Source organism: Trichechus manatus, unplaced genomic scaffold (assembly GCF_000243295.1).
Source record: "Trichechus manatus latirostris isolate Lorelei unplaced genomic scaffold, TriManLat1.0 scaffold00007, whole genome shotgun sequence".
Taxonomy (NCBI): domain Eukaryota; kingdom Metazoa; phylum Chordata; class Mammalia; order Sirenia; family Trichechidae; genus Trichechus; species Trichechus manatus.
Window position 1 is genome coordinate 10,311,810 of NW_004443943.1, and position 17,762 is coordinate 10,329,571.

Here is a 17,762-nt window from a genome sequence, read left to right on the forward strand (position 1 = left end):
CAGATTTGTTCGTTCTTTTGGCAGTCCATGGTGTAGTCAATATTCTTTGCCAGCACCATAATTCAAAGGCATCAATTCTTCTTCAGTCTTCCTTATTCATCGTCCAGGTTTTGCATGCATATGAGGCAGTTGAAAACACCATGGCATGAGTCAGGAGCACCTTAGTCTTCAAGGTGACATCTTTGCTTTGTAACACTTTAAAGAGGTCTTTTGCAGAAGACTTGCCCAATGCAATGCATTGCTTGATTTCTTGATCTCTGCTTCCATGGGTGTTGATTGTGGATCCAAGTAAAATGAAATCCGTAACAACCAATCTTTTCTCCATTTATCATAATGTTGTTTATTGGTGCAGTTGTGAGGATTTTTGTTTTCTGTATGTTGAGGTGCAATCCATACTGAAGGCTGTGGTCTTTGATCTTCATCAGTAAGTGCTTCAAGTCCTCTTCACTTTCAGCACGCAAGGTTATGTTATCTGCATATTGCAATATGTGACTTTTTGTATCTGGCTTTTTCACTTGGTGTAATGTTTTTGAAACTGTTCACGTGTAGCTTGTGTCAGTACTTTGTTCTTTTTCATTACTGCATAACATTCCACACGAGGAGGGAGGGAGAGAGAAAGAAAGAGAATTTTTTCAGTCTCTGCAGATTATTTCTGTGCCAGCGTCCTCTTTTAACACTTATCCAGGCCATTTTTCAACTCTGCCTTAGCCTTCAGTTCTTAGAGGTCTTCTCAGGTTTTTCCTAAGCATCCCTCCATCTTTGGGCATACATGTGGCTCTCTGAATTTCCCAGTAAACACAGGTGATTTCAGTGCCCTAATTTCTCAAAGAAATTCTATCCCCAGCCTTTCCTTCCAGGCTTTTGCTGCTCTATTGTATGAATCGGTGATAATGTTTTGCCCCAAGTGAAATTGTTCACTACAGACTGGTAAGAAAGAAAAAGTAAGCCCATGTTTACCTTGCTTACTGGTTCATCCGTGCCTGTCAGGAATTATAAATTTGAAAAGAGTCTTTGATTCTAGTCATACCTAGAAGCAGAATCTTTGATGTGGTGAAAAAATGTGAAATTGTTCACTACTGATGATCTAGTAAGCAAAGTAAGCACTGTGTTTACCTTGCTATTGGATAATCCATACCCATGTGGCAGTCTACTTCTATAAAGATTTACAGCCTTAGAAACCCTATGAGGCATTTCTTCTCTGTCGTACAGGGTTGCTATGAGTCGGAATTGACTCAATGGCATTTGGTTTGGTTTTTGGTGTTGTATCCTGCCCTGATAGCCTCTATCTGGTTGATAACAGAACTCCTCCTTACCATTTATTTCTGGTATTTCATGAAAGGATGCCTCATAAGTACCCAGGAACCAGTCATTAGCTGAGAATACCAAAATACACTGCCTATTTTTTCTCGCCTTCTCCATCTCTCAAATATCCCGTTCCACTGCCTACAACTTTGGGACACAAGCATACATTATCTGAAGGAAAGATCTATTTTTGTCATAATTACCAGACCTTGAAAATTGGCTGTTTATCTATAATTTGGTCCTAGATAGGAATAGTATACAAATACTTAGTATTTTTAAAAATATATAATGTACAAGGAAGAATATAGAGTACTGAGTCTTAAACAGAGGGGGAGAATAAGGAAAATAGTAACTGAATTTTCTTTCAGTGTACTACGGCTAGTTTTTCGTATGTCTTTTTTCTTACATTAACTTGTGAGTAAGTACCAGAAGCAATAAATGTCTTACTTTTCTTTTTGAATGTCACTTTAGAATGAGATTATCTGAACCATCTGCGGTGCGGGAAGTTGATCCAAACCTCATTGTTTTGAACATGCTCTGGGAATTGATTTTCAGTTATTTTGACAAAACATTTTTAAAATGTTCAAGAAGCAAAGTTAGTTTTTCATAGTCATACCATGTTAGAATTTTATTTAAGTCCATGTCAAAAACAGCTACTAAATAAAACAGAGTAAATGTGACTCCCATTTTGATTCATTGGCTTTGACTCTGTGCTCAACTACCATATGTGGCATGAATTGCTTAAACGCCACTATAACAATAAAAGCACTTGTATTAAAATGAAAACTTTTTATCAATCAGAAGCAAATCCTATTTTTATACTTCATAAATATTTAATGGTTTATTATATTAAGATATCCTCTCCTCCACAGCAGATGCTTATTAGGTCTTAATTAAAATATCATGTACAATGTCAGACTGTAAAACCTAAAATACTTGCAGAGCTTGTTTTAGAAAGCAATATAAAAGACCAAACTGCTAGAAAACAGATTCCATTGGGAGATAAAGTTTAAATATTTGGAAGCATTTATTCTGAACAGTGAAAAACTAAGTAGTAGTATTAAAAATATGTCTAAGAATTTGCCTTAAGGTTGTTCATCCCCATTATACATAATAAGTAAAATTAAGATCCACCTAAATTTGAAAAGAAGAGCAAAATGGTAAAATTATTAGGGTATCTACAAAATAGTTTTTAAAAATTATGAAACAGTAGATTGAGTTCTCATAAACTGTTTTTTAAAATAGTATAAAATATACAGCCTGATCTCTCTTTTGAAAACTGTTATATTTAAGTATGGTTATAAAAAAGAATAAAAAGAAATATTAAAAATATTAACCATTATATCTATAAAAGTTTTCTTCTAAAACATCACTTTGCATTTTCTAAATTTCTATAATGAGCCTCAAATATTTTAGGAAAAAAAACAACTTTACAGGGTTTGTCAAAGATGGAATTCGAATGTTTTTTTAGTCCCACCATGGGCATATATGTGGAAATGAATGGGAATGGTGATATCAGGTAGTTACAAGAAACCATTCCTTGTCTCTAAGAATTGTTAGGCTGCTAAAGAATAATGGAGCTTTTAACATGGAAATAATCACAAACAAGATGGATATATTTCTCCCTGGAATGAATTAAACATAGTTTATTTATTCCCCCTGGAGGCTAGAGAAGCAACTCACTTATCCTATTCAGTTTTGCAATTCCTCATTTTTGTTATGAAGCTCAATAGCCTTAAACATCTTTTCTAATTTCAAACATGAATCCTAGAATGATAAATCTTAAATACTCAAGCTGTATTTGCTGAGGGAGAAACCTTTATCAAAAGTAGTTCACCATGGTAGAAATACTCTTCTTGTGACATAATATCTTTGTGTGTTTTACATGTTTGTTTTCTCTGTCACTAGTACTGGACTTCTAAGCTTAGGAAAAGCACTGGACAGGGAGAGCACCGATCGCTATATTCTGATCGTGACGGCTTCAGATGGCAGGCCAGACGGGGTGAGTAACCTCCCTGAGCAACAGTTTTAAAAATAGTGTTAAAGAAATTGGAGAGCCTTGTAGTCTTGCATTCTAAAATAATTTATTACAATAATGAATTCATGAATGAATTTCTTTTTTTACCTGGAGCAACTTCTTACATTCACTAGAAATGTTCTTTTCTCTAGTTGGCTTTTTAAATAAATGAACCTATCCTTTGAATCTGTTATGGTGCTGCAACTTATGACCTGACATGTTAGAAACTTGTGATTGGCATTTTTACATACTTAGCGAGGAAAATGACATCTACCTTATTGTAACATGTATTTGTTTTGTCTGTCATCACCACACCACTCTGAAATGTGTTTTTTCTGGTACTTTTGCATGCTACAGTCTATTACCTTTAATCTGCCACTTTTTTAGAGAGGGAGGGAATTTGTGAATAAGTATCTTGAAGCACTTAGGAAACCAGTTTGAATGATGCCATAGATACGGTAAGCAACACTCCGAATCCTGAGTAATCCTTGATGATCTAAGTGGTTTAAATAGGCCCGTATTCTAGAGAAACATTCTATTTCTTCTGGATACACGAATCACTTTTAAGAATAAATAAATTGTTTTATCAGTCTGATGTGTTTTAAAATCATTTGTCTGTGTCCTTTGAACTGCCCTGCCCCAGAACCACCATAATCCTGATCTTTAAGCATTATAACTTTTCAGTGGTTGGTAATGCCATCAAACAGCATTTTCACTCTCTCTCTGACACAGGTTAGTTTCTCTCTTTGGCCAAGTGCTTCTGGGCCAACTCAGTATTGAATAGATTTATAACCAAGGCTCACTCAATTCAAAAAGCAACATATCACCAATTTATTCGAAATGACTTAATCTATAAGGCACATTGGCTGGGGGCCATATGATAATTCTTTTCTCACACTTACCTGAGTAGGTTTTCTGATAAAATTTCACCATGATTAAAAACATATGCAATTGATACATGGACAGTTTTCTTATCTGAATTCAAAGTGAGAAAAAGAGTTAGGGATAATTAAGTTTGGCAGTGACAACCTGCCCATGACTAGCTGTCGGACATTTTTCACTCATTATATAAATAGCTATCTATAGGAAAAAAAAAAAAAAATGAAGCCCCAGTGGCACAGCGGTTAAGAGCTCAGGCTGCTAACCAAAAGGTTGGCAGTTTGAATCCACCAGCCACTCCTTGGAAACCGTATGGGACAGTTCTGCTCCATCCTATAGGGTCGCTATGAGTCAGAATCCATTCGACGGCAATGGATTTTAAATATATATATATGAAAATAAATAAATAAATGAAAAGAACACTTTTAGGAAACAGTACAGCCAGTAGAAGGAACTTAGGTAATAGAAGAGTGAAGAAAAATAAAATACAACATTCTTTTTTATATATGTAATACCCTTGATGAATATAATGTGCCTGTGTTAGAGAAGTCAATGAGAGACTTAAGACGGAAATAATTGAAGCACTTGACTTATGATCAAAGTTTAATGGGTAACTTGGCTGGGCAATAACTGAAGGGTGATTATTCCAAAGAGTAGGAGGAATTATTCAGCATAGAGTAAAGGGTATCATTAGAGTGAAGTGAAATTAAGAAGGAGCATTCAGGTCAAACATTAAAAGGAAAAAAAAAAAAAGAAAGCACAATACATATCTTTGAGATATGTCACATAATAAATCAGAAAAGTAATGGCAGTAATTTAGCTAGGTCATTTTAAGTCTCACCTTAAAAATAAAATTTGTTAGACAAGGGAACAGATGAAAAAGAAATCGTGTATTTGGATGTCTGGCAACGTCTCCATCTATTAATTATGCTTTTTTCATAAAATAATACTCGTGAAGTGTGTGCTTCTTAGTTCAAGCAGATACACAAGACTAAATGGGTGGCTCCTGTCCAGAGGCAGGATGAGAAGGCAGGAAGGAACAGGAGCCGGCTGAATGGACACAGGAAACCTGGGGTGGAAAGGGGGAGTATACTGTCACATTATAGGAATTGCAACCAGTGTCACATAACAATATGTGTACAAAATTTTTGTATGAGAAATTGACTTGAGCTGTAAACTTTCACCTAAAGCACAATAAAAAAAGAAAAAAAATTATGCTTTTTTTTCCCATGTTAAAAATTAAAAATAAGTTCTAGGTTAAAACTAGTGGTTTGGCTATTATAAGAACTCAAGAAAAGGTTTAAACACAGAAGAAAACATTCTTTGATGGTTACGAAGGTGGGGAGGGAGGGGGAGGGTTATTTGCTAACTAGATAGTAGATAAGAATTATCTTAGGTGAAGGGAAGGACAGCACTCACTACAGGGGAAGTCAGCACAACTGGACTAAACCAAAGCTAAGAAGTTTCCTGAATACAATCAAACACTTTGAGGGACAAAGTAGCAGGGGTGGGGGTCTGGGGACCATGCTTTCAGGGAACATCTAGGTCAACTGGCATAACAAAGTTTATTAAGAAAATGTTCCGCATCCTACTTTGGTGAGTGGTGCCTGGGATCTTAAAAGCTTGCAAGCGGCTATCTAAGATTCATCAGTTGGTCCCAACCACGTGGAGTAGAGGAGAATGAAGAACACCAAAGACGCAAGGAAAGTATTAGCCCAAGAGACAGAAAGGGCCACATAAACCAGAGATTTCATCAGCCTGAGACCGGAAGAACTAGATAATGCCCGGCTACCACCAATGACCACCCTGACAGGGAACACAGCAGAGAGTCCCGGATGGAGCAGGTGAAAGGTAGGGTGCAGAACTCAAATTCTAGTAAGAAGACCAGACTTAATGGTCTGACTGAGACTGGAGGTACCCCAGAAAGCATGGCCCCTGGATTCTCTGTCAGCCCAGAACTGAAACAGTTTCCAAGGCCAACTCTTCAGACAGGGACTGGACTGGACTGTGGGACATAAAGTGATACTTGTGAGGAGTGTGCCTCTTAGCTGAAGTAGATACAAGAGACTAAATGGGCAGCTTCTGTCTGGAGGTGAGATGGGAAGGCAGAGTGGGTTAGGAGCTGGTTGAAAGGACACGGGAAATCGGGTGGAAAGGAAGAGTGTGCTGTCACAGTATGGGGAGAGCAGTTAGGGTCACATAACAATGTATGTATAAATTTTTGTACGGGAAAAAATAAAAAAGTAGTAGTTTGGTTCTTTCTAGGGTGTTTTTCAATTACTATGTATTTTCACTCCCTCTTGGCTAGATAATATGTCTAAGTTCCCATTTCCTCATTCTATGATCAATAAGGTCTCATTCAACTTTAAAATTCAAATCATTTTAACTAAATGTTGTTTTATTTTCAGATGTTTGTATTAATACCATTGAAGGGAATATATTTAGATTTGCAGCACATAAAACCCTCTTCAGTTTTGTTTTCATTATTTATATAATTTTAGGGATGGATTTATGTCTGGGCATATACAGTGGGCTACTGAAGAAGAAAGGATTGCATAAAAATATTATTCTCCATTTTTATGATGTTTTTCTTATTCAAACATTTAAACTGATGTACTTTGTAGAGTTAAGGTAAAATTAACCTTTTGTCCTTAATAATCATGGGTTTCAAGAAATATATTTAAATGAGCACGGATTCCAGGTGGATAGATACTTGCTTAAATCAAATGATTGTTAGCATGTGTGAAACAAATTGCCACGACGTAATTTGAAAATTCTATCATGAAAAATCATCTCCCCCAAAACCAAAACCCATTGCAGTAGAGTTGATTTTGACTCATAGCGACCCTATAGGACGGAGTAGAATTGCCCCAAAGGGTTTCCAAGGCTTTAATTGTGAGGGAAGCAGATTGCCACATCTTTCTCCTGCAGAGAGGCCGGTGGGTTGATGTTTTAAAAAAATAATGTGGAAAATAATTTATTTCAGCATATAATAATAATATTGTTACTTCAAAATTTAAAAAATTATAGTAATCAGTCAACAATATTCATTGACTTCTCATTGATGGTTTATCCCATTAGTTAGTAGGACAGAAACATTTCTATCTTTCTAGGAACTAACAATCTGGAAAAAAGACTTTCTGCCTTTCTTGTCCAAAATGAAAATTAACAATCCATAGCACTAGGATAGATTTTTAAGAAATTTTCTTATTTAATGCCTCATCTCTAAGAATCTCTACCAAAATAGGAAAAAAAAATCTTTTCTTCCTTACTATGTGTAAAATGAAAAAAACTACCAAATTACAGAAAAAGGAAAAGACAAAATATAGAAATTTGCCTTTATATTTGAAATTGATTAAATTCTGAAAGTTTCAGTCAGCTGCTGGCAGCTATAAATTTTGAAAACAGAAAAATATTTAGGGATAATAAATGATTGAATCTAGTAATCTTAATTTTCTTCTTAAAAAATTATGTAACCAAAGAAAATCCTACTAATATCTCTTCTAATATTAAAACTTCCTGATTTGTTTAGCTGAACCTACCTTGAAATTTCCTCTGTTTTAGGGTAAAAAACATCACAAAGTTTACTAAAGCAAACAGAAGGTTTTGTTTGGCATACATTCAAAAAGGCAAAAGTGGGAATTGAACAAGCAGACTGCCAGTGCCACATTTTCGATTGTCTTTCTTAACAATCATTGGTACAGGTTTCAGTAATGACAGTCAGGAGGATCTTCATTGGTCCAACAAATTTTCCATTCACTAAATGCTAATAGAAAAAGATAAGGGTGAAAAGTCTTCTGTGTTCTGTTTGATTTATGTGAAAGATTCCCTAAAAGATATCTTCCAAGATTGTCCTAGCTATTCTCTTTATATCTCAGGGCCCAGTTGATGTGTCCTTGTGAGTCCTTGCGAGCCCAGCTCCAGCCGGGTCGCATTGTCTGTGCTTAAGGACAGGGAATAATAATTACAATATTATTTCCTAAATCACCTCAGAGATTAAGGCCTTAATAGATGGATAGGTCGGTAGAACTTTCAGTTGGTAAACGAAAGATTAATCAATGGATAGACAGGAATATTAATATTTTTTAAAGTCTTCAGTATAAAACATTAATTGCTACATATATTAGGTAGAGTGTAAGAAAATCAAAGTTGGTAAAATCCACCCACCCTCCGCCATCACCACTTCTCCACTGGTTAATGTAGTGAATTATATTGACTTGGTGTAAAAATATTTTGCCTTGCCTGATGATTCTATAACCAAAGTGAAAGAAACCACAACTACACTTAATTTTAAATTCACAAATAGAGAAGTTGGTGATGAGAATGTTTTCAACATGTGGTATAATTCTAGGAAGCATTTTAGGGCAATATATTATTTTTTAACATTGAATATATAATGAGCCGATTTGTTATTTTCTAAATTGCTTAATTGCTCACAATCTTACTCTTATAGGTAGTATTCATAACTTTTCAGTTTATGTATTTTTTAAATAGTAATCTGAGGATCACTTGCATCAGAGTCACTTGGGTAATCAATAAAAATGCAGATTTTCGGGTTATACTTTAGACCTATTGAATCAGCATATCTCAGAATAGAGCCCAATAATTGCTATTACTAACAAGCTATCTGGGAGTTTCTTACCCATACTAATGTTTGAAAATCACTCTGGGAAGCATTTTGAAAATTAATAGAAAAACCTCCTTCATTACTTTTTCATGTATTATAACCTCAAACTATATGTTAAACAGAAAAGAAATAAAATGTCAATCTATCTAGTGACCTAAAACCTAAAGCTTGACATAAATATTCATTCTTTTCCCTGGGGAAGCTGAATGGATTCTGATAGTTTATACTTCTAGTCAGTGGAGTAAATAAAGGATTTGCATTTGTCAGGAATTTATTTGAAATAGCCTAGTTAACTGGATTATAGTTACCAGAAATTAAAACACTAATATGGGAATATAATTTTAGAAACACAATTTTATTTAAGGAACTCCGGTTGGGAATATGGGTTGAATTAAATTCGTAAACTAAAAAAAAAAAAAAAAAAAATTGAGGCAAACCACACAGTCTTTTATCCACTATGTCATTACAATTGGTTAAGGTACTAATCTAGTTTTGTATCTATGGCCTGTCCCAAATGTATAAAGAAATCATTTCTTGAAATTTTTTTGGCTATTATTTTAAAAAAATAGCATATTTTAGTAACTATTTTTAGGATAAAGGAGGAAAAACAATATAAGAAAAGCAAAGAAATAGCTCTTCATTAATTAGATTTATTAGCTTGATATTTTATTTTTTATTGAACTGTCATGGAATAAACAGATTTTTTAAATTAATTGGTCTGAAAATGCATTGACTGACATATTGTTCCTTTTATCTATTTTACTTGCAATCTAATGCAATTCCTGATGGTCTGTTAATTTCCTAACATTTAAACTTAACTACTAAGCTGTCCTCTGTAAGAGTCATAGCATTCTGTAGGGTACAGATCCATAGTGAAGCACACTGGCACCATCCTTCTGAACCATTCCAAAAAATTTTACATGATCATGTTTTACAGCTAACAAAGCTAAACTATTTCCACACAAATTTTTCTATATGTGTTTATGACTTTATATTTCTCCAGACACATGGATATTTTTCAAGTTATGTAAAATTCCCTAAGGCACTGATACATGTACCTTCATGGTTGATAAATATCAGCCCCTATTTCCACAAAAATGGCAGACTTGTTATTTAATTTCTTAATTTATTTAGTGATCCAGTTTCATTCTACATTACCAAGTTACATACAGGACACCGTCTTTGACTGTGGACCCAGAATCATGTCAACACATCTCGCTCTGTAGTCAAGACTGGGGATTTTAAAAACCATGATGACTATAGTGGATTGACAGGGCAATGCCGATCGGCTGACATAAAGGGGGTTAGGCAGTTTGAAGACAAGCCAGGAAACTAACTCTAGTGTGGCCTACTCTTTAGATTTTGGCTCCAGGCCGTCAATTTTAATGTCTTGTTCACCCTCAGGCAAACTGGGAACTACTGGCACTGTAAAAACACATCTTCGTTACTAGTTTCAACTCTAACACAACTTATAAAGAAGTAACCTTTGTTAAACTATTTTTTTATAGTAAGAGCAATGTAATCTTCTTGGAGAACATTTGGGAAATATATAAAGGTTACAAGGAGAAAATAAAATTATCTCTATCCCATCTAACCAAATAGCATGTGAATTTTTTATACATATTCACATACATCCACCCACGTGTATCTTTGTATGTGCATGTTTTAAATTAAATATTTTCATGGAAATACAACAGACACACAAGAGTGCATGAATTACAAATGTATAGCTCAAGGAATTCACTACACAGAACAAGAAACAGCACTCCAGAAGTCCATCCTTCTGATCTCCCAGTCCTTACTCTACCTCCTCTCCCAAAATGACCACTATCCTGACTTCTATCCCCATAGAGTGGTTGTGTCTGTTTCTGAAATGTATATAAATGTAATCCTGTAGTATGCATTCTTTGGGGTCTGACTTCTTTCATTCAACTTTATGCTTATGAAATTCATCCATGTGATTACCTGTATCAGTAGTTTGCTTATTCTGTATATTATTCCACTGCATGCCTAAACTACAGTCTATATAACCAATCTCCTATCGATGGGCATTGGATTGTTTCCAGGTTTTATCTGTGTCTCACTGCTCTAACCATCTTCATAGAGGTCTTTAAGTAAAATTTTTTATTGTTTATTGAACTATTAAATATAGAAATATATATAAATCATATGTGACTAGCTGTATGAATTTTCAGAGTTATCACACTGATGTAATCATAACACAGATAAAAAAATAAGCCACTACCAGTGCCCCAGAATCCCCTACTATGCCCAGTAATTTTGTGATGAAAAATTATAGAGGCTTGAGATAAAGTTATATTGTTCAAAAGGGGATTTACTTTTGCTTCTGTTAACATAGGAAGCAACAAACAAACAAGCCCATTGTCATAGACCAGATTATGACTCATGGCAATGCCATGTGTGTCAGAGTAGAAATATGTTCCATAGGGTTTTCATAGCTGTGACCTGTCAGAATCAGATCACCAGGCCTTTCTTCTGAGGCACCTCTGGGTGGGTTTGAACTGCCAACCTTAAGATTAGTAGCCCAGTGTTTAATCATTTGTGCCGCCCAAACCAAAAACAAAATCCTTGCTGTCGAGTTGATTCCCACTCATAGTAGAACTACTCCATAGGGTTTCCAAAGAGCAGCTGGTGGATTTGAACTGCTGATCTTTTGGTTAGCAGCCAAGCTGTTAACCACTGCACGACCGGGGCTCCTTGTGCCACCCAGTGCCTCCTAAAATAGGTACAGGTCACCTTAATCTGATTAGATTAAGGAGAAAGTAAGAACAGATCACATTAATCCAAAGAGTTTGAGTGTTGGATTTAAGTCTGAATGAGGCCTGGTCTTGAACCAAGCAACGTTTCCTTCTGTTATACATAAGGTCACTATGAGTTGGAACTTACTCGCCGGCACCTAACAACAGCAGCAACAGTTCCAGTGCATCCTTACTTATAGGACATAAAGCTTCAGTGAGTCTAATAGAAAAAACTGGGGTATTTACCAGAACCTCTCCTACTTGGGGAGCCCTGGTGGCATAATGGTTAAGCATTCGGCTGCTAATCAAAATGATCTGCTCTGTTCTATGGGGTCGCTATGAGTTGGAATAGACTCGATGGCAATGGGTTTGCTTAGTCTCCTACGTGGTAGCTGGAAATTCAATTTTTGACTGCTCAGCATCATGACTGTGGCAAGCTCTCTTCAGATTCTCTCATTCTTAGCCACTTCTTTGTGCTCAGCTGTTTGGCCTCTCACCTCACATCACTTATATTCATAGTAGAGATTGTGTTTATATTTATTTTTTCTTTCTCATTTACCTTTTTTTTTTTTAATTTACTTTGTTGTAGTTGTGGAAAATATACACATCAAAACATACATCAATTCAACCATTTCTACATGTACAATTCAGTGATGTTGATTACATTCTTTAAGTTGTGCAACCATTCTTACTCTCTTTTCTGAGTTGTTCCTCCCCCATTAACATAAACTCGCTGCCCCCTGCCCCTCACTGCCTGCTATCTAGTCTTTTGAGTTGCTGTTGTCAGTTTGATCCCATATAGATAGTTCTTAAAAAAACATAATGTTCAAGGCAGACTTTTTTTTCTAGTTAAGCTAAACTGTGTTTATATTTTTTTAAACAAAAGTTGGATTGTATTGAGTTTGGAGTTCTCATGACAGTCTCATACTGCTTTTTCTTCTTATTTTTTATTTACATGTTATTAAGTATTTTAATATATCACAATAGAATTTTTTTCCAGCAGAGGGTTCTTTCTTTCTCTGGCTTTGCTCTTAGCCTTCTGTGATTTGCCCCACACTGTGACATGCAAGGTGGAGGTCACATGCTCCTCTCAGAGTTTGATTAGAGAGAGCAGTTCCGACTTGAGTCACGTATGAACATGTTTCTTGATTGTGCGAAAGTCATCGACACACATAATATTCTTTGGTTCCAACAAACTAGGGTTTACCTTTTAATGAAGAACCACATGCTACAGTCACCTTTACCTGCTTAACATCTCCTTAAGCTGTATGGTCATGAGGTAATCATTTAATGACTAGTGTCTGGTCCTCAAACTCTTGATTTACATGTGAACCTACAAAATTACTAATACAGTATTTTATGATAACATTAGTTTACCTAGAAATATCCATTTGATGTATCATTCTACTTTATAATGTGCTAGTTTTATTTTTAAACAGGGCAAACTGTAAGTAGTAAAAAGTAGAGAAATGGTACATTTCAGAGAAAAAAGTGTGTGTGTGTATAAACAAAAGTTTGCCACCCGTAAACCATGAACACGATAAAGGTAAAATCACTTTCCGAAAGTAAGACCCCAGGAAATGCTTGACATTTTCGAGAAGATGTTTGCCCTTTAATATCATCATTTGCTTCTCCATCTTTTTTTTTGTTTTTTTTTTGAGGTGTTTGAAAATTGCAAGCTGCTGCTGCTTCTTTCTTTCTTTTTTTTAAAGTTAAGGGATAGGAATAGTAATAAGACACCTTTCAGATAGAACAGTGCTAGGATGACCACTTAAATGACTTCAAAATAAAAATAGCTCTTCTCACATTTACTTTTTTTTTTATTTCTTTCAGACCTCAACTGCCACAGTAAATGTGGTGGTGACTGATGTCAATGACAATGCTCCCGTGTTTGATCCTTATCTGCCTAGAAATTTGTCTGTGGTGGAGGAAGAAGCCAATGCCTTTGTGGGTCAAGTAAGGGTAAGTGGTATATTTATATATCTATCTTAAACACGTTTCTAGAGTGCATATTTTTCTTATGTTTTAATTTTGAAAAGAGATTCGGCTAATGAAATCCGTTAAATGATGGAGCAACAGAATTGTTTAAAAGCAATTAGTAAGATCAGTTGAGTGTAAAGCAACACAGTAACAATGTGCATTCACTTTGATCACTGCGCTGGATACCATCAAGACATTTTTCATTGATTTACATTTTATAATTTAAATATCAATTAATTTAGGATTATTCCTTTCTTATTTAATGTATGTTTTCATTTCCTGGAATCATAATGGAATATTTTAAAGAAATATATAATTAGCTGTATTATTAAGTATGGATTTGAAAATTCATACTTCAAAATACATATCTTTTTATGTAAATTCACTTGATGGTGTAAACATATCTTTAGTATACAGTATGCACCTTACATTTCATACACACCCCTTGTCCAGCATATTCAAGATTCATTTCTGGGCATGTTCTCCTAGTTCCTGCCTGAACATATTACCCAGGTCCTACAGTTATTTTGATGAGTAACTCCTTTACTCCAAAACAGAGACAGTTCTTCCCTAGTTGGTCCATGCTCAACTTGAACATAGTTAGTGCTCTAGATCCCCAACGGTAGGGTAAATTTTGAGGGTAGGCTGTATGTTTTTAAGCATCTACCTCAGATGAGGCATCTGTGTGGTCTCCAAGCAAGAAAAGAATCCTCTTCTAGCAAGGAAAAATGAGCCACCAGGTGCCCCAGGTCCAGGTTTCAAGGTCCCACTCTGTGATCCTTTAAGGTTGTGTGTCAGCTTGGTGGGCCATGATTCTCAGTGGTTTGGCAGTTATGATGTAGTTTGTCAGTCATGTAACTACCTCCATGATGAGATCTGATATAAAGTGATCACTTACATGATGAGATCTGCTATGAGTAGCCAATCTGTTGAAAGGGAGTTTCATTAGGGGTGTGGCCTGCATCCAATATAGGTGGACTTTCTGGCAAAGCTCATGGGCTTTTGCTTGCTCTGGATCCTGCAGCTGGCTCCTGTTCACCTAACCTCTGGTTCTTGGGAATTGAGGTAGTGGCTCAGCTGCCAATCTTGGGATTCCTCAGCCTCTGCAGTCTGTGAGCCAGTGGCCTGCCAGCTTACATGCAGATTTTGGGATTTGTCATGAGTCAGGAGAAGCCTCCAGCCTGACCCATGGTCTTGGAACTTTGCAACCTCTACAACTGCGTGAGCCATTTCATTGATATAAATCTCTCTCTCTATATATGTATATATATATTTATATATATATAGACGCTTCACTGGTTTTGCTTTTCTAGAGAACCCAGCCTAAGACACCCTGCTCCCCTTTTAGAGCCCTGACTTTATTCTAGGGAGCTTGCTGGTGCTTTGAAGTAAGCCTTTCTATAATTCAGCTGCTCTTACAATCAGACACAGGACTTGATTTTCAGTCCAGTCATCTCTTTGGCTGCAAAAACCTTCAGGTTTCCTTAAATGCTGTCCTAGAGGCCTTCTGACTTTCACATCAGGCCCTAAATTTTTGATTGGCTAGTCTGAGCCTGTCATTTTTTGTTTTCTTCAGAACATTGACAATACTTATAACTAACCAATTCCACAGTCGTTAAAGTTATCATGATCACCATCTCTCTCAAGTCCTGAAGAGATTGCATAAGACATACATCACCTTCCACCTTTATTCTATCTTAGTTCACTGCAGAGGAGAGTTTTGGTAATTGTGCTGTTAGAATATGCCATGGGTTATCAAAGTGACCTTGATGGCATGTGGTCAGCAAGATTTCAAATCCAGAGTCTTATCTTAGACATCTGCCCTTCCTGCCAATATATATGCTACCAAATATCTTACTTTGGATTCTCTAGATGAAAACCTGGGAACAAAAGATTCAGGTATAAGTAGTTTTTTGAGAAGTTCAGATAACACTAATAGGGAAGTGGAGAAGTGATTCAGAGAAGGGAAGGCAGTCAATAAAGGGATTGCTGTTAAGCCCTCTATCGCAAGGACTGAGCTTATTCCTGAAGGAAAACTCCGGGAAACAGTTCAAAACATGCCTCAGAATCATTTCTCCTAAGAAACAGTGGAACTGAAAAATTCGTACACTAAATCCTGAGAGTCCTTGATGGTGGAGGATGTGGGTGCAAATTTTGGCGCTTTCAGTCTCCTTCATAGGCAAGCTGCCAGCCCTCTGCAATTCTGATATGAGAGCATTCAGTCACACTGCAGATACTAGCAGCTGGAGCTTGTCCAGGGCATACCAAGTGCTCTGAGGCACTGACGTGCATGGGGCACCAACAATTTCTGCTACACCAAGCAAACAAAGTGATGAAATCTATAATGGAGGCATGTGTAGAAAGCATAGAAAAGAGGGTGACACTGAAGTTGAATCATGAAGGATGAATACTGGGAAGTGGAAAGTTGGGTGCTGTGATGGTTAAAGATTGTGTGTTAACTTGGCTGGGGCCATGATTGTCAGTGTTTTTATGTGATCACCTCCATGATGGGATCTGCTTTTGAGTAGCCAGTCTGTTGAAAGGGAGTTTCCTGGGGCAAGTAGCCTGCATCTGAATATAAGTGGATGTTCTGGCTTTTGCCTGCACTGGATTCTACAGTTGCCTCCTGTTCATGTGACCTCCAGTTCTTGGGACTTGAGCTAGCAGCCTACCTGCCAATCTTGAGATCGTCGATCTTCACAGCCCGTGAACACGAGCCCTGCTCTCCAATCTGCTGATCTTGGGTTCACCAGTCTCAGCGGCTACGTGAATCAGAAGAAGTCTCTGTCCTGATCCATGGACTTGGGATGTTCTAATATCTATAATCACAAGAGCTATTTCCTTGATATAATTTTCTCTCTGTATATATTTGTATGCTTTACTGGTTTTGCTTCTCTAGGGAACCCAGCCTAAGATGTTTGGTACGTGGGAGTAGGGTAATTGGCACACCTGCTGCCTTCCTTGGATGTGGTAGCCATTTCTCAGGCTTCCTTTCTGGAATTAAACCCTGATTCCCCATCACCTGTGGTCACCATGGTAGGCATGATGACTACTATCGAAAGTTCATAGGGCAGACATTCGAATGGGTTATCACCGCCACAGGGGGCATGTGATCAGTCCAAGGTTATCTAGAGTCACCAAAGCTGCCGGCATCTGCCCCTGTCCAGGGCAAGAGGGAAGCTCACCTGTCTTAGTTATCTAGTGCTGCTATAACAGAAATACCACAAGTGCATGGCTTTAACAAAGAGAAATTTATTTCCTCACAGTAAAGTCGGCTAGAAGTCCAAATTCAGGGCATCAGCTCCAAGGGAAGGCTTTCTCTCTCTGTTGGCTCTGGAGGAAAGTTCTTCTCATCAATCTTCCCTTGGACTAGGAGCTTCTCCGTGCAGGAACCCTGAGTCCAAAGGACTCGCTCTACTTATGGCACTGCTTTCTTGGTAGCATGAGATCCCCCTGTCTCTCTGCTTGCTTCTCTCTTTTACATCCCAAAAGAAAGGGGCTCAAGACACAATTCAGTCCCATAAATTGAGTCCTGCCTCATCAACACAACTGCCACCCATCCGCCCTCATTAACATCATAGAGGCAGAATTTATGACACATAAGAAAATCGCATCAGATGACAAAATGGTGGACAATCACACAATACCAGGAATCATGGCCCAACCAAATTGATACACACATTTTTTGGGGAACACAATCCAATCCCTGACAGAAGCAGTTGCAAGCAGTCTAGGGAAAGGGAATTCCATGAGTAAAGGCATAGAGTAATGACAGAATGTGACTTGTCATAATTACAAGAAATAAGATTTGTCACATCATGAACATTTCTCTATGCCGTGTTATAGAAGGTGCTAGAGGAACAATTGAAGGGTCTGTTGCTGAGATATGGCATCATCAGATTTGTGTTTTAAAAAGATTATTCTGGAATAGACTGGAATGGGAGATTCTCAACTCCAAAAATATGAATTAGGAGGCAGTTGTAATAACTCAGATACATGAGGCTTGAACTAATATACTACTCTAATCATAATGGCAGTTGCATTACATTACACTTGTCGATCTAGGATGCTGCATTGATGAAGACTGAAAATTAATTTAGTCATCTTTATCAACTATTCAGATAAAACAAATAGGTATTGAAATCATTTAGAATGATTGTCTTTCCCATTTTCCTTAGTTTATTTAGGACTGAAGAGA

General features: G+C 36.8%; 1 protein-coding gene across 16 annotated transcripts in view; it reads left to right on the forward strand.

Moving 5' to 3' along the window:
- Positions 1 to 17,762, forward strand: part of PCDH15 (protocadherin related 15) — an 803,588-nt gene that overhangs the window by 514,683 nt on the left and 271,143 nt on the right. For all 16 annotated transcript variants that reach the window (XM_004369889.1, XM_004369890.1, XM_023739508.1 and 13 more), the window contains 2 exons: positions 3,211 to 3,304; positions 13,418 to 13,546. In XM_004369889.1, coding sequence (XP_004369946.1) covers positions 3,211 to 3,304; positions 13,418 to 13,546 — 223 coding nt within the window. The remainder of the gene's footprint in view (positions 1 to 3,210; positions 3,305 to 13,417; positions 13,547 to 17,762) is intronic.